General features: G+C 42.9%; 1 protein-coding gene across 1 annotated transcript; it reads right to left on the bottom strand.

The window, feature by feature from the left end:
- Positions 1-6,293: 6,293 nt before the first annotated feature.
- evc (EvC ciliary complex subunit 1) lies at positions 6,294-17,840 on the bottom strand. Its single transcript, XM_029776221.1, has 20 exons — positions 17,393-17,840; positions 17,006-17,119; positions 16,553-16,639; positions 15,960-16,183; positions 15,714-15,798; positions 15,347-15,445; positions 15,088-15,225; positions 14,555-14,716; positions 14,134-14,350; positions 11,048-11,196; positions 10,713-10,811; positions 10,407-10,619; positions 9,952-10,061; positions 9,484-9,697; positions 8,878-9,093; positions 8,368-8,503; positions 7,962-8,064; positions 7,465-7,591; positions 7,125-7,215; positions 6,294-6,851 (listed from the first exon to the last, which is right to left on the bottom strand). Exons 1-20 carry the CDS (start codon positions 17,576-17,578, stop codon positions 6,751-6,753), a joined length of 2,871 nt encoding a protein of 956 aa, XP_029632081.1. The 5' UTR covers positions 17,579-17,840; the 3' UTR covers positions 6,294-6,750.
- Between the last annotated feature and the right edge of the window lie 71 nt (positions 17,841-17,911).

The raw sequence follows: 17,911 nt of genomic DNA, 5'->3' as shown, positions 1-17,911 counted from the left end.
GGATGTTCCAAGTTATGATATGTACCAGTATGTGCACATGGCAGTATTCGTACCTTGGTTTTGTGGTAAATGTGAATAAAACAACTTCACTTTTGCTAATGTTTTTTTAATACAAATACCGTGTCCATAATGTAGAGGCCTCTGGGTTTTCCATTGTGTAGGTAAGGGAGGAGGAAGATAGCTGCTGTGACTGAGTCCTATAAGGTTTTATAGAAACCAAAATGAACTATAGATGATGCATGTCATCTGCACAACATACCAATACCAATTATACATACCTTTGTGTGCCTCCTGGTCAGTATACCTGCAGACTCAAGACACACACAAAAGTGAGCACTTCAGTCATCTGCACCCAATGCAGCTATAGCCTTTAACATATTCTTACCGCTTTGTTGATTGATATCCATCGAATTGCGTCCATTTGCTGTTTTAGAAATGAGTTTAAAAGGGAGACAGTGTCCAACAACACTGCCATTTGTACAAATATGAAAGAATAAATGGTTTCGTCATAAAACAATATCAATTTAGATCACACAAGGGTGAAACCTTGCCTTACATTGAGGAGATCTTTAAATTTTTCAGTTAAGTGCCTGCACCTGCTGTCATCTCAAATTCAAATCCAAATGTTTCAGTCGGGCAGTTAGGTTCCTGCAAGAACCCCCACCAACTAAGGAAGTTCCTCGATGAACCGCACCTCCTATGGGGTTCTTGGAATAACGTTTTGGGGGAATTTTTCAGTGCCAAGAACCCTAAGGTTCTCCAAGGAACTTTTAGGATCTTAGAAGAACCCTGGTTGAAGCCCTAATTTTTAGAGTGTACCTTGAAAATCAGACAATTCCTCTAGGCTAATTTGGTCCTTGAAAAGTCATTGAGGTCATGGTGTCTGATTTAGAACTTCTACTGCTCCTATATAATTATACTATGATTTAATTGGTTATATATTTTTTTTAATGAAAACACTTTATTTTGTTTCCCGCTGTTCCAATTGAATGGTGTTACGGTAAAACCATGTGCCGTTATTAGCAAGACGACGTCGAATGTTGGCTTCAACTTGGTTTTCCATACAAAGCGTTCCATTACAAAGGGAACCCGGTTTTCCGTTAGTTTATTGTTTTAAAACATGATACAAAACCCCTTAATAATTCCTCAACATCTCAAATAGCAAGACTGACTATCTACCACATGGACAGACTTCATTCATGTGTTTGTGTCAGGAGCATGCTATCTATTTAGTTGGGCAATGTCCATATAATTCTGACATATTTTAGAATGTAAAAACAATGTCATTGCATAATGCCATTGGGTAGGCCCCCCCAAAAGCATTATTCTTTAAAAAAAATCCATTGTTTTTGTCTAAAGGCTATTACAACAATTAAATATAAAATGTATGTCCTTGAAAATTACAATGAAGTGCTTGAAAAAGTCCTTGAAAGTACTTGAATTTGACTTGCCAATGTATTTATGAACCCTGTATAGTCTACTTGCTCAGCCTGCAAATGAAGGATAAAATGAACTGCTACTGAAATGATGCAAGCATCATTCGCTTTCCTGTCAGATCACATCCATTTCCTTCAGGTAATTATAATGCCTTGATACAGGTGATATGGAAATAATAGAATAGATACTTTACTATCCATTCTATGAGAAACTCGCTTATTGGTAATGGCAGGAGACCAGCAGCCGTCCGATTGACAGTTAAGATATAGCAATACTAAATAAGAGTCAGATGGGTTAGTGATCTGACTCCTGATATTGCTCTAATTTGGTAGTTGCTCTGCTATTATCAAAGATAGGGTAGATACAGTATCTGACTTTATGGATTGGTTTCCCCTCCAGTGGCGACCCGTCATTCAGGGCAGGTGGGGCAGAGCCTGTTTTGAGCTCCACCTGTTTAGCGGTTTTGCATGTTATTTTGGCATTAATACGTGCCACATCAGTTTCCAAACAATGTAAAAAAATAAAAATAGGGTTAATAAATACATTAGAAGTGCCCATCCAAGAAGGCTCAAAGTCATTGGCCACAGATAAAATCAAATAAATTTTTATTTGTCACATACGCCGAATAACGAGGCTATATACAGGGGGTACCGGTACCGAGTCTGTGTGCAGGGTATGGTGGCAAAATTGCAAGATTATGTTCTAATGCTTTTATTGCATCAAATGGTTGTTTTATTCAACAGAATAGAGTATTCTGTTAACTATTGTGTGTGTGTGTTCTACTGAGGATGGGCCTCTGGGAGATAACTCTGACTTGTGTGATAAGTTTGTCTCTCCTCGTTTGATAGTAAAGAAATGAACCACCACATTTGGCGACGAAGATGTGATGTGAATCTTCACTTGGTGACCGCTCCTGACGACATAAAGAAATTGTGCACGAGGGATCCCTTAAACTTGGGATCTCAGGGAGACCACACTTCGAAAACAAAGCAGATGGACCCACCTTTGATCTAAGAGGCAGCAAGCCGAGTGGATACCACATATCGAACATAGTTTTTTTTAAAGAAAGAGGTGAGCGAACCACACTTGAAGTCTAGTTTTTAGATAAGCCTCTGTTACGTAGGTTCTGAGTGTGTATTCCTGTGTGAGGGGGGCACCTTGGAGGCGTAAGCAGGACCGAGTCAGTGGAGGATGATCTGAGAGTTAGTCGACTCAAAAGACACCTATCATTGGTCGGTTGCGGGCGACCTAGAGCCGTCCTGATACCGAATTGATCACAGTGGGGATTGGTGCGGTCTGTAGGGGTGAGGGGCCAGGGCGACTGTGGGTTCTGTGTGAAGCACGGTACCTGGTGAAACCCTATTGGAAGAAGGACCTCGTTCTGAAAAGTGTCTGTGTGACTAAGTGACCCTCAGAAGTGGTGAATTCCTATTTTAAATGTGCTAGCCAGGTATGCCCTGGGCTTGGTAATTTAGTGTTAAATATCTAGAATCTGTGTGAACTAGTTTTGGCCATTTAATTTTAAAACATCCGGAATTTGTGTGAACTAATTAAAACCATTTATGACATACTATAAGATAGTAAGGTAAACCTGTACTTGTTTTAAACCTGTAATTGTTTTGAACCTCTACCCCATTTTAGAAGTATTGAAAGATGCAAATATATGAGTTGCATTATCCTAGGAACTAATCATGAGATAGAAATTAGAAAATATTCCTGCAGGTTTAAATATTGTTGAAAAACAACTAATTGATTAGGTATGTTTGAAAATAGCATTGTGTGACTGTGATATGAGAGTTGTGTGAAAATGGAAATTAGTCTTAATCTGATGTTTGGGTAGTAACATATATAAATATGCTTAATCATATTATTGAAATTTGGATAATAAGCTTTGATATAACGTTATCTTGGAGTTATGTTCCTTCACTACCCATCATAGAATATCACAGGGTGGTATTGAGAGTGAGATTATATTTTAGAAAGCAGCGGAATGTCTATAGTTCCTGAGAGACTTGATTTTGCCGTGGTCTCTGGGAGGGTAGAGAACCGTTGAGGATCCCATGGTCATTGTCCAGGAAACAAAAGTCATTTTGGGGGGGTTCTGCTGGGAGTATGTTTGGAGAGATGCTTCGTAGCTGTGGAGAGTCCTTGAAAAAGCAAATGGAATGGTTGTCGTGAGTACCTAAGAATTTCTTACATTTTATTTAGATTCTGTGAATATATGAAAATATGCTCAATTGTATGTGTGTATAATCGATTACTAGAGATTTGATAAAGTAATACTGGGAATATAATTAGATACCATTTAAACCACCCATTCGTAGACGTACGTAGGTTTTGAGTTGGTATCTTTAATGGATCATTTGATAAAGATGAAGTTTAAGCATTATTAAACTGTCTACAAAGTCTGGGAAATTGGGCTCTAGAAACTGATTGGAGTGTGTCCACTTTTGGTTAACTTACCCTAACGATGTAACTATAAAACGCTTATTGGATTTTCTCCGTCTGGGTACTACATTTGAAATAAAACTGCCCTTAAGGCCTGAAAATGTGTTTTATTTTTCTCTTCCCAGTATGAGGAGTTGCTGGATTTATTGAATAAACCTTTTTCCATAAATTTCGAGCGAATTAAGATGGAATCTCGACGTAATTTATAATGTCGTACAAAGCCAAGGGTATCCATCAAACTACATATCATTGCGTGATTAATGTGATGCAGTGAAGTAATTGAAATACGTTGCATGAGAAAACATAATCTAGTTTTATTAAAAAGCGCTAATTCTTTTTCCTAGTCAATGAATGTCGATTTAACTCTGACTGCTAATCTATTCATTTGGCATGTGAGAATCATCGCCGGAGTAATGCTTGGACCTTTAATTAGGGATATTTTCTGGGAATTGCGTCGTTATTAGGTGCCTGATTTTACGACTACAGACAATTATAAATTAGGTTATTTTTCCGGGGTTTCTTCGTCATTTCAAAAGTATTGGGTAAATGGTATTGACTACAATCTGGGTTTCTGATAGAGTATTCTGTTAACTATTGTGTGTGTGTGTTCTACTGAGGATGGGCCTCTGGGAGATAACTCTGACTTGTGTGATACGTTTGTCTCTCCTCATTTGATAGTAAAGAAATGAACCACCACAAGGGGTACAGGTTAGTCGAGGTAATTTGTACATGTAGGTACTGTAGACCGGGTGGTCAGTTGGCCGGGTGACCATTTGATTAATTGTTAGTCCGAGTGTCCATTTGATTAATTTGGATCTAGACTTGGAGCTCCGGCACCGCTTGCCGTGCAGTAGCAGAGAGAACAGTCTATGACTTGGGTGACTGGGGTCTTTGACAATTTTTTGGGCCTTCATCTGACACCGCCTAGTACATAAACTCAGCAAAAAAAGAAACGTCCCTTTATCAGGACCCTGTCTTTCAAAGATAGTTTGTAAAAACCCAAATAACTTCACAGATCTTCATTGTAAAGTGTTTAAACACTGTTTCCCATGCTTGTTCAATGAACCATAAACAATTAAAGAACATGTACCTGTGGAACGGTCGATAAGACACTAACAGTTTACAGAAGGTAGGCAATTAAGGTCACAGTTATGAAAACGTAGGACACTAAAGAGGCCTTTCTACTGACTCTGAAAAACAGCAAAGAAAGATGCCCAGGGTCCCTGCTCATCTGTGTGAACGTGCCTTAGGCCTGCTGCAAGGAGGCATGAGGACTGCAGATGTGGCCAGGGCAATAAATTGCAATGTCCGTACTGTGAGACGCCTAAGACAGCGCTACAGGGAGACAGGACGGACAGCTGATCGTCCTTGCAGTGGCAGACCACGTGTAACAACACCTGCACAGGATCGGTACATCCGAACATCACACCTGCGGGACAGGTCCAGGATGGCAACAACTGCCCGAGTTACACCAGGAACGCACAATCCCTCCATCAGTACTCATACTGTCCGCAATAGGCTGAGAGAGGCTGGACTGAGGGCTGTTGTAAGGCAGGTCCTCACCAGACATCACCGACAACAACGTCACCTATGGGCACAAACCCACCGTCGCTGGACCAGACAGGGCTGGCAAAAAGTGCTCTTCACTGACGAATCGCGGTATTGTCTCACCAGGGGTGGTCAGATTCGCAAAGGAATGAGCGTTACACCGAGGCCTGTACTCTGGAGCAGGATCGATTTGGAGGTGGAGGGTCTGGGGCGGTGTGTCACAGCATCATCGGACTGAGCTTGTTGTCATTGCAGGCAATCTCAATGCTGTGCGTTACAGGGAAGACATCCTCATTCCTCATGTGGTACCCTTCCGTGAGGGTTATCCAGACATGGCCCTTCAGCATGACAATGCCACCAGCCATACTGCTCGTTCTGTGCGTGATTTCCTGCAAGACAGGAATGTCAGTGTTCTGCCATGGCCAGCAAAGAGCCCGGATCTCAATCCCATTGAGCACGTGTGGGACCTGTTGGATCGGAGGGTGAGGGTTAGGGCCATTCCCCCCAGAAATGTCAGAGAACTTGCAGGTGCCATGGTGGAAGAGTGGGGTAACATCTCACAGCAAGAACTGGCAAATCTGGTGCAGTCCATGAGGAGATGCACTGCAGTACTTAATGCAGCTGGTGGCCACACCAGATACTGACTGTTACTTTTGATTTTGACCCCCCCTTTGTTCAGTGACACATTATTCAATTTCTGTTAGTTACATGTCTGTGGAACTTGTTCAGTTTGTGTCAGTTGTTAAATCTTGTTATGTTCATACAAATATTTACACATGTTAAGTTTGCTGAAAATAAATGCAGTTGACAGTGAGAGGACGTTTCTTTTTTTGCTGAGTTTAGGTCCGGGACGGCAGGAAGCTTGGCCCCAGTGATGTATTGGGCCGTACGTTATATCTACTGTAGCTTTGATTGGACTGATCAGGTCAAAATCTTGGCTAGCAAGCTAGACAACCAGTCATCACCATGTATCAAGTCGACAATCAACTGGCAAATCCTTTTCAATCCTTGTCATATGAAGATAAATTATAGATAAAAACGTATTGGTGATCATTGGCCATTTGACATGATCATTACACAACAAGTTGGAAATCGCAATTCAACAATGAGTGGTTTGGAAGGAATCGGTGGCTAACTGCAAGCGTTGCAAAGCAATCGCTAGCCTGCTTTCAGTGGACATAAAGAGGATTAAAAAGGGTTATATTACATGTGAAAACAGCAAAAATGCCCAGTACAAACCCCCATCTGGTGGTAATAAACATAGTTGTGTTCTAATTATCTACCCGTCTCCTAAAGTGTGCAGTTGCACACTCCCTGTCATGAAAATAAAAGTGTTGGATTGGTGAGCAGAGTTTCATGCTCCCGCCTCTCTCGCCTCTTCCACAATGATGGATTCAATGTTGGACTCTCCTCCTCCCCTGTAAAAATGTGACTTTGATGATGCAATTCATATTCACAAACACTCTTATTTGAAAACTATGGTAGGATATTCATAATCATAAAATAAACAAGAAAACTGTGTGATAGCTTCTATTTTCAGTAGCAAATATAATGTGCTGTATACCAAGTTTGCGTCAAAAGGAATGCATTATACTGGGTAAAGGGTGTCATTTCAAAGCCCTGGTCACTAGTACTATTACTACTAATACTGCTAGTGTGCCATTTCAGATACAGCCCTTGAAAATCCTTACCTATGATGTCATCCTCAGTGTTGAGCTCTTTGCCGGGTAATGGGATCCGAGCTAAGGCAGCTAGTTTAGCTATGAAGGCCTCTTCTGCCTCCTGATGGAACAAACACAGAAATACAATATACAAAATGAATACAAATGTATTTTTTATTTCATAAAATATTTGTTAAAACCATCTTTAATATAGAAATCATGAACAACAGGCATTATCCATGTATTTACTTATATTAGCTGAACAAACTACGTAGCAATAGAAGTTCAAACGGAACTATTTTCTGCTTTCACATCAACATGGTCATAATGATGAACCATTGTGAATGAGCGTTTACAAGGTGGCTGTTACCTGTAACTGTCCTTTGATTCGCTCCATGGTTTGTTCCTGGGCTAACTTCCTTCTCCTCAGAGTTTCACACGCAACCTCCTGCTCCAAGTCATACTGTTCCAACATCCTCTTCTTCTGCAGTTCAACCCTATTAACATGGTGGGTAGTGTATAATGAAAAAGAGTGAGCGCTTCTCTGTATAATATCGTTACAGTATTAGACACGGGTTCATATAGTATTTGTTTCCTTTCATACTTTAGCTGCACTTGATTGAGCCTGCCTGGCTCAAAAGAACCAATGAAATAGTCGCAAAATTGTAAAAACCCATCCATCTGGCACTCCAGGCAGGCTCAATCAAACGCTCAATTTGAACCCAGGTTTCTACATACAGAATTTGCTCTAGACAACTTTATGCCGCGTTCATTAGTTGCCATGCCAAGTCATAGGAGAGAACGGCGGGGAATAAAATGTATAGTATAAATCACAGTCAATTAGTTAGTAGAGAAAGTAAACAGTACCTCTGATGGAACTCGGTGGACATGGGCTTCCTCCCCCAGTTGGCCAGCTCCTTTAGCATGGCCTTGTTCATCTGAGAGCTGCTCTCTCGTCGTTCACACTCCTCTGGGGAGGGGACAGACACAACAGCACAGTGGTAGTTGTATTATTAACTTAGGCCCCCAATTCAATCAATTGAAGATTATGTGTAGGTTTGAGATGGCACACAGCTCCCTTCCACAAAAACAATACACCAATCAATTGCAACATTGCACATACACAGCCCATGATACTGCCAGTAGAACCGATGACCTTCTAGTGTCGGTTTTTCAGTGAACAGATTGTAAGGTCCCTCACACATTCATAGTATCTGTAGTTTTACTATAGAATTAGCACTAACGGACCAAAATGGTCACCTGCTCATCTCACCTCTGGCCTTGTTAGGGTGTTGCTGCTGAAGGCCCTTGGTGATGTCCTGGATCTGAGAGTAGTAGCTGGTGACCAGAGCACTGAGGGAATCCCGGGTCACGTACACACTCTCTGACACTACCTCCGTCAACTGGCTCTACCCATACCCAAATAAATAACAATTAGAATAGATAGAAAATAGATAAAAAAGGGAGGGGGGGAGCTATTTAAAAATAATACATAAGCCTAGGTCAGTGGATGCTGGTGAGGGGAGGATGGCTCATAATAGTGGCTGGAATGGAGTCAATGGAACGGTATCAAACGTGGTTTTCATGTGGTTGACACCATTGCGTTGACTCCATTCCAGACATTACTATGAGCCGTCCTCCCCTCAGCCGCCTCCACTGGCCTAGGTCCATTATAATTTATACTTGGTTTTCGTCCTAATCTAAAATGATCACATTAGCCCTAGTTTGCCCATGTCTGTCTTAAGGGGGTAGGGCCTATGAATGAGGCCAGTCGCTCCATTACCTTCCTGCCGTGGTCAGGCTGGGGCCTAGCGAGAGGGGCCTGGTCCATCTGCTGCCAGAGGCTCTGGCTGAGGGCGTGGCCCACCAGCTGCTGGGCGTTGGCCTGCAGGAGCTCCGCTCCCGTCTCTAGCTCCGACAGGAACTCCTGCTGGAAGCTGTGGCCAATCAGCAGTGTCTCCGGGCCCAGATGCCTCTCGGCAACACTGGCACTGGATTCCTGTGGGCAGTCCAAGACACAGAGGGAGGTGATCGACAGACCACAGTGACAAGGTGACATTGATAGTCTAAAAAAGAGCCGTAGATGGAGCAAGAAGAACAGGTAGGGGTCTCTATATACTGTATGCCTTTGAAGCAGTTTCTCTATTCATTTCTATGAGGAATCACAGTGTGCACTTTTTTGTTCTAGCTCTGCACAAACACTTGATTCAACTAATCAAGGGTTTGGTGATTAGTTGACCAGTTGAATCAGGCATGTTTCTACTGGGCTGTAACAAATATGTGCATCCCTCTCCAGGACAAGCATTGAGAAACACTAGTCAAAACAAGCCTCATCTTCTCACTTTGTAGAATGTATTATAATGTAATGTTAGTGAATGCGTGACCGGACCTGATGCTGGGCTTTGGGGAGCGTTGGTCTGACTGTGGTCTGGGTGTGGTCCTCTAGAGCCAGCAGGGCCCTGAAGTCACTCTGAGACAGCACCTTGAGCTTGGACAACCTCATCTCCTTCAAGACCCTCAGACAGAAGTGTCTGGCCACAAAGTGCCTCTGCACCGCCACCAGCAGGAGGTGCTGTTTCTTCTCAATCAACATCCCCACATGGCTGGGATAGAATAGGGATTGGTCGTTGATTGAGTCAGGTGTGTTAGTTCTGGGCTGGAACAAAAGCCTACACATCCTATTTTTACAGTACCAGGCATGATAACCACTGTGCCACTTTAAACCATGCTTTTGCTTGTCAGATGTGCTAGAGTGTATAAAATGTGTACGATTGAAAATCAAATAGATTTCAGATCATATATGAAATACTGTATTTTTTTCATGCATTTCCACCTGCCAGAGGTCCCCCTGCTTCACCTGTTAAGCACGTAGCTCTGTCTGACCACCATGCCTCTAAGGATCTTCAGCTGCTGTTCACCTAGGTGTCTGAGGCAGGCCAGCACCAGGGCCGCTTCCTCACACCATACCTAGAGCAGGACAAACATACAGAAATACAGTATTAAAAATGGGCGTATTCATTAGGGCACACCATAGCAAAACATTTCAAAACGGAAAGCAAAAACAATCGGTTGTAACTGGACCAGATCCAGTAGTACTACCTCCCCATTTCATAAAGTTTTCTTCCATTCAGTGCCTAACAAATATGACCCAGGAGTGTAAACTGGCGCCTGTCCAGAAGAGTGCAACGTTACAGAAGGTCCAGATAAAGATGCATTGAGTAGAACAGATATGATGTCTGTCATGTACAATAGGGAATCGAGTCAGCTCTATTCATTACATTTTTTTGGGGTCCGGCAGAATGTATACAGTACCTGTCCATCTTTCTCCAATTGAGCCTGTACACCCTCCAGTTGCTGTTTGGTATTGGACTCTGCCTGCTGCAGCAGTGCAACCAGGTCACCATCTAGATCCAGCCATAGCCTCTGGCCTTGGTTTGTGGACAACTGGGGCTGAGCAGGGAGAGCAGATAGGAAGATGTCTTTGGCCAGCTCTCCCAGCTTCTTGGACCAGGTGGCATGATGCCTCTGGAGACACAAAAGCATGGGTTATTTTCTATTCGAAAATAAGTTGAATTAGCACTGCACAGATTTGGGTGGAATGCCATTATTATGACCTACCCTCCAAAGATCACACACTGCCTCTGCCACTCTCTCATCCTGCTGCAGCTCCAAGTCACTGCTCTGCTTCCTCTGCTTCAGAAGCAGCTCCTGATACACCTGGGGAAGAGAACTGAACTGCTAAACCGGAGCATACAGTTATAAGGAGAAATTAACAATGTCATGTAATGGGACTGGAAAACCATAATACACAGAGTTTGTACTTATCCAAATTCGATTTTATAGTGAAGTGAGTGAATAGAGAAGTAGTTTAGCAGTACCGTTACTGCTACCATTGTTGTGGCACTGGACACACGACAGGGAACGAATGAGCCTACTAAAAGAGAGATACTGACCTTCACAAATTCCTGCAGGTCGCTGTGCGTCTGTGCAGAATCCAGGACACGGCTTCTCTCCTTCGCGTGAGTCCTCAGGAGTTTATTTTTCTTGGAGTCGATCTTCTTGCACTTTTCATATACAATCTCCTTGGTCTTTATCCTGCATTCTGTATAAAAAAATGTAATTACATATAGTTTTGATTTCTTGACATCATTATATGTAAATGACAATGTTACTACACTAAGTTGCTGATTTGGCACAGAATTTGACCAGTTTTCTTTTAACACAATTCACTTAATTCTTCTGTGTATCATTCCGCACTTATCATTTAGAGTTGAGTAGTAAACTACATTACTACAAAATGTACTTATATCAAAATGGTATAACCATACAATTATATTTTATTGTCACTACAGTGTGGTTCGCATTGGTTATAACAGTGCACTCAAAGAATAATAACTATTAATTGGTTTGATTTACTCTTTTTAGTAATGGAGAAAGGGCACTGAACATTTTAAGAAGCCAGTTAATTTAAGATGAGGAACTAGGCCACATAATACTGAAAGATTACCACCATATTCCTCAGGAGGGAAGTTCAGCAGGGTACTAGATAATTACACAACTTCCCAGTGGGCACAACTGGTTACAAAGACGTCATTATGACGTCATGTGCCAAATTGTGCCCTCTGGGTACTCATTTCACATAAAATAGAATGTTAATCTAGGTTGCGTTCGTAAATTCACCCTGGCAATCTACTCCGATATCAGAGCACTCTGGTTTGAGAGTGCCAGAGCGCGGAATAATTCATGAATTTACGAAAGACCTAGCACCAGTGGCCTGTGGGTAAAAAACTCAATGTAATTGTTGCCAGTACAGTGGTTAACCCTCTAGATAACATGAAAACAGTATAACCAGCTCTGCTAGTAAAATGGTCAGAGTGAGGTGTTCTCTCATTTGTGTCTGGAAGTAGCTAGAAAGCTAACCAACATTAGCCAGTTAGCCTGACTGTCGTGGTAAGGTCAAAACACTCTGATCAACCCTACTCTTCGCCCCGAAAGAGAAATGCTCTGAATGATCTTAATTTAAGAACGTCCCAGAGCGCACTCTGAGACACCGGGGGGCAATTTCAGAACGCACTCCTAATGTCTATGATTTGACCTGATACTGAATTCAGGGAGGTCACTCTTGAACACAAACCAGATTCTTCCTTTCAGTGGTTGGCTATTTGCGCGCGGCAACAATAATGTGTGTCAGGCCAATGGCATGGTCTCTGGCACAAAATTTTGGAGGCCCTAGTATTTGCCGCAGAGACATCATTTTGCTATTTTAAAGCAAACTTCCTGCTATTCTACACATTTTGCCATGGGGCTGAGAGAAAATGTGCAGTTATAAAGCTAATTCCCTTCAATTCTACCCAAGGCTGCGGGGCCAGGTGGATTACCAGGACATGTGCTCCGGGCATGTGCTGACCAACTGGCAGGTGTCTTCACTGACATTTTCAACATGTCCCTGATTGAGTCTGTAATACCAACATGTTTCCAGCAGACCACCATAGTCCCTGTGCCCAAAAACATGAAGGCAACCTGCCTAAATGACTACAGACCCGTAGCACTCACGTCCGTAGCCATGAAGTGCTTTGAAAGGCTGGTAATGGCTCACATCAACACCATTATCCCAGAAACCCTAGACCCACTTCAATATGCATACCGCCCAAACAGATCCACAGATGACACAATCTCTATTGCACTCCACACTGCCCTTTCCCACCTGGACAAAAGGAGCACCTACGTGAGAATGCTATTCATTGACTACAGCTCAGCGTAGTCAACACCATAGTACCCTCAAAGCTCATCACTAAGCTAAGGATCCTGGGACTAAACACCTCCCTCTGCAACTGGATCCTGGACTTCCTGACAGGCCGCCCCCAGGTGGTGAGGGTAGGTAGCAACACATCTGCCACGCTGATCCTCAACACTGGAGCCCCTCAGGGGTGCTTGCTCAGTCCCCTCCTGTACTCCCTGTTCACCCACGACTGCATGGCCAGGCACGACTCCAACACCACCATTAAGTTTGCAGACGACAGAGCAGTGGTAGGCCTGATTACCGACAACGACGAGACAGCCTATAGGGAGGAGGTCAGAGACCTGGCCGGGTGGTGCCAGAAAAACAACCTATCCCTCAACGTAACCAAGACTAAGGAGATGATTGAGGACTACAGGAAAAGGAGGACCGAGCACGCCCCTATTCTCATCGACGGGGCTGTAGTGGAGCAGGTTGAGAGCTTCAAGTTCCTTGGTGTCCACATCACCAACAAACTAGAATGGTCCAAACACACCAAGACAGTCGTGAAGAGGGCACGACAAAGCCTATTCCCCCTCAGGAAACTAAAAAGATTTGGCATGGGTCCTCAGATCCTCAAAAGGTTCTACAGCTGCAACATCGAGAGCATCCTGACTGGTATGGTAATTGCTCGGCCTCCGACCGCAAGGCACTAGAGGGTAGTGCGTACGGCCCAGTACATCACTGGGGCTAAGCTGCCTGCGATCCAGGACCTCTACACCAGGCGGTGTCAGAGGAAGGCCCTAAAAATTATCAAAGACCCCAGCCACCCCAGTCATAGACTGTTCTCTCTAATACCGCATGGCAAGCGGTACGGAAGTGCCAAGTCTACGACAAAAAGGCTTCTCAACAGTTTTTACCCCCAAGCCATAAGACTCCTCAACAGGTAATCAAATGGCTACCCGGACTATTTGCATTGCATTGTGTTATTTTGGTGATTGTAAGTTCTCAAAGATTATCTAATTTAAAAATATATAACTCCGTTATCTTTCCCACATACTTTATATCTGGTTTAAGTCATTTAAGTGTATACTGAAAAAGTTTCACCATCCCAAAAAGTATTTTACTTTTTTTTATTGAGTGGCGGCAACAATTTATGAATATAGGGGAACACTACTTATAGATTATCTAAGAATGTAGGTGGTGTGTGTGTGTGTGTGTGTGTGTGTGTGTGCGTATGTGCATGTGTGTATGTGTGTGTGCATGCGTCTGTGTATGTCCATGCTCGTGCATGCATGCATGTGCGTCTGCAACATGACTCACCTTCGCTGCAGTGCTGCAGCCCCTCGGTCAGGGCAGTCTGCAGCTCGGCCAGGGTCTTCTCCATGGTGGCGAAGGTCAGGTGGCCGTCACTGGTCAGCTGCTCCAGGCCTCGGGCAACCAGGTCCTGTCTGAGGGACACCTCCTGCTGGAGCAGGGCCGGCTTGGCCTGCAGTACACCCCTCAGCTCCTCCCACCACAGCAGCTTCTCCTGGGTCCTCTGGGATAGAGCCAGGGGAAAGAGAGAGATAGACAGTAGTTTCTTTTATTTTTTACGTGTAATGCATCCACGTAAAACAGCGACCATGCATGGAACCTCATTAAAGGTACAAAGCTTTGGGTGCAAATGAAAAAGCCTTACTTTTATGTAAAAAAGAACTTCTTTGTCCTGTATCCTTAAATGTTTCTTGTTCTTATATCTCACCTTCATGTCTGCCGCCTGAGTCTCAGTTAGCTGGTTTTCGACCAATAGGAGACATTGGATAAGGGTGTGGATGACATCCTGGGCCTCATCTCTGGGGAGAACACTGGACCTGCCCAGGAGACTTTGGCAGAAGGCCTCCACCTGCTTGCTAAAGCCCTTGGTCTGTGGAGATAGACATACTTCAAGTTTGTCCACAAACGTCCAAGTTTTTAAAGAAAATGTTTCCCATAAACGTCTAAGATTTGTTTCATCAAACTGGCAATTGCATTGTCGGTGAAATCATATATTACTTTGCTAGAGCAGACAATATGGTTCAATGTTGGCGGTTCAATTTGTATAATGTGAATTACACACTATGTGGTTCAAAGGTTTGGTCGTGCTTTTTGATCTAGTCGACTTGGTTACCATTTCAAGCGCTTACCATTTGAAGCGCGTACCTTTTGAAGCGCGTACCATTTGAAGCGCGTACCATTTGAAGCGCGTACCATTTGAAGTGCGTACCATTTGAAACGCGTACCATTTGAAGTGCGTACCATTTGAAGCGCGTGCTGCAGTAGATCTTTCTGAGTTCTTTCAATCTCCTCCAGGGTACAAGGATCTGAACCTAGGTCTTTGTTTCTCTCACAGGAAAACAGGCTGACTGACAGTTCTTTCTTTAATAAACCCAGTTCCTACAAAGAGATGAGAAAATCAATAAAGATCAGAATCCTTACTTGAGAATTTAAAAGCAGGTTTGTGAGAAATCATGTTACGCGTGCACATCTCATGCTAGGATTTGGATTAAGATTGTACCTTTTCTTGCAGGAGAAGAACATTGGTGAAAAAATCGGAATCCTTTTTATCCTTGGGAAAACGACCGCTGAGTATAATTCTGAGAATTTGGAGAAAGAGCTACAACAAGGAAATGGGAGAGGTAAGGGAGATACCTTCTTGAGATTTGGACCCACCAACATGTTACACAACATTTTAGCAAACTAGTACTGTTGTCATATTATCAATGGAAATTAACTTAAAAACAAACTTACAGTATATAAAGTCTTGATAATACAATATGAGGAGATAATAGGCTCTATAAGTGCATTCATAATGCATTAATTGGCTCATGGAATGTGCTACCAAATTGTTTGCTACTGTGTGATGAAAGAAAGAGGTCACCCACCACACATTTCTCTTCCAGGACTTGTGAACAATGTATCTGCACGTCCTGCAGGGCCAGACAATACAGGCTGATCCTGCCCTCAAAACTACAGTGGTAACAGAATTACATTAGAAACACAGCTTGCATTTACAGTACAGAACAGTAGACTCAGCAATATGACATCCTCATACACAGACAAATAATAGTAGTGTTCCTGGTGAAGCAAGCACATTAATGAACTGAAATATCTGTTCCCCATCAGCTCACCCTGTTTGAGAGAGCGTGTGGGGGTAGAGGGCCACCCTGGTGAAGCTCTCGTTCTGCAGACTCTTGGGGACCAGTGAGGAGGAGATGAACTGGCTGCTGTCGTCGTTGTCCTGGTCCTGGCTCAGTGAATCCCCGCTACAGCCCGACGAGGACTCTCCATTGGGGAGGACAGGCAGCTTGGAGTGCTCGTGCAGTGAGGGGTTGGAGGCTCCATCCGCTAAAGGCTGACGTTGGGATGTGATGTTAAAGGGCCAGTTCACCTCAAAGTCAAAGTTTGCCAGATGTTTCAGCAGAATATGTAGTGGACATTTTTTTTTACCACACTCCTGGATGCTCCTCACCTCCGTTTCATCAACAAAACAAACACAATAACAAAGTCTTTGGTGCCGAACAGTGGCACTGTTACCCCTAGTGCAGATTTGATCTTTAAAGGGGTAGTTCAGCCATAGACTGCTTTTAAAGGGTACAGAACAAATATCTAAATATTTTTTTGTGCTGAACTATCAGAATAAAGGCAAAATTGCATTGCAATTTGGATAGATTTGGTTACATGTGGTATGAAGGCTGTAATATAAACAGATAGATGATCTTACTCTGTATTTCTGGTTGATGGGGTACACCACCTTTGCCCGTGATGCAAAAGCAGCCACATCGCTGTTCACTGGTGGCTGCTTCTTTTCCTGGTAAAGGAATAAACAAAGTGAATTGTTAGGGAAAATGTTAATGAGGTCAGGTGAATGTTAATGAAAGCCAAATCAGCTTTTCTTTACACATACTGTGCACTCTTAGAAAATCTAGAACCTAAAAGAGTTCTTTGGCTGTCCCCCATAGGATAACCCTTTTTGGTTCCAGGTAGAACCGTTCTACATGGAACCCAAAATAGTTTGAACTGGAACCAAAAGGGGTTATACTTGGGAACAGCCGAAGAACCCTTTTGGAACTCTTTTTTCGAAGAGTGTACCTACCTTGCAATATATCTATCACACCAAGGCACTTTTATAGTGCTGAAATATTCTATATCTATAACTAAAATACAATATATTTACTTTTTCATTGGTAGTGGCACTTTGGACACCCTTCTTGCTGTTGCTGACACAGTCACTGTGGTTGTTCTCCCTATCCTGGTCGTCTCCCTCAAACAGTCTTCTGGCATCATAACCCTAGTGGAAAGGAATGGAAGACAGTTAGGGCTCCCTTAGAATGGGGTCATTTTGAATTGGGTTAATTCAAAAGGACTATAGACTTCAGTTATAAATAGTGTTAATGGTATGCTGACGCTTGCCAAATAGTGAGCTTATGACTACAGAGTTATTGATTATTGCTGTTATTATTGCCAATGAGGTCATGCAGGTGGCTAAGCTATTTGGCTATCCAAACAACGAGTTATAACACTAACTAATACAAACCTATAATAAACACCTTTACAAACTTACTTGTCGAGTTAGAAGCATAGGCTTCAGGCAAAACACATACAGAACGGCTGCAGCTATGATTCCAGAAAAAAACCCACATATAGTGGCCACTGTCAGTAACCCTGTAAATATGTGCAGAGATTCTGCAAAGTGAACCAAGACATCATTTGAGCAATCAGGATGCCTAATCGTATCGTGGTCGTTCATTTTGGATAATTCCCGGGTGCAAAGGAAGAAAACAGACGGAAAATGCGCATTTCTTCTACGCCTGAAAGAAAGAATCAGGATAACAACTCAAACTGGTCGTGGACAAAGACCGCAAACCATTAAATCTACCGAAAACAACCGTAAAAGTTACTTTAAAAAAAATATATGGTGAAAAAGTAACAACTTGAGGTATGACACGGTAACTAACAAAAACCTTTTTTTTTTGTAGCAGTCAGATTCGATGTTTTACAGATGGAGTATTCGACCAATCACTGAACAGATTTGATGTAACGCAAGACATTTAGGGGTGGAGCTTGTCCTTTTCTTCATAGT

Source organism: Salmo trutta, chromosome 14 (assembly GCF_901001165.1).
Source record: "Salmo trutta chromosome 14, fSalTru1.1, whole genome shotgun sequence".
NCBI classification, from domain to species: domain Eukaryota; kingdom Metazoa; phylum Chordata; class Actinopteri; order Salmoniformes; family Salmonidae; genus Salmo; species Salmo trutta.
Note: the sequence above shows the minus strand (reverse complement) of the source record. Positions and strands in the feature narration are given on the sequence as shown.

Excerpts from the sequence above, each read along its gene's own strand:
- evc (XM_029776221.1), bottom strand. The coding sequence starts at position 17,578 with ATGAACGACCACGATACGATTAGGCATCCTGATTGCTCAAATGATGTC. Across the intron at positions 9,698-9,951 it reads CAGAGCTACGTGCTTAACAG|CCATGTGGGGATGTTGATTG; the intron begins GTGAAGCAGGGG and ends ATTCTATCCCAG. Across the intron at positions 9,094-9,483 it reads TCCCCAAAGCCCAGCATCAG|GAATCCAGTGCCAGTGTTGC; the intron begins GTCCGGTCACGC and ends GACTGCCCACAG.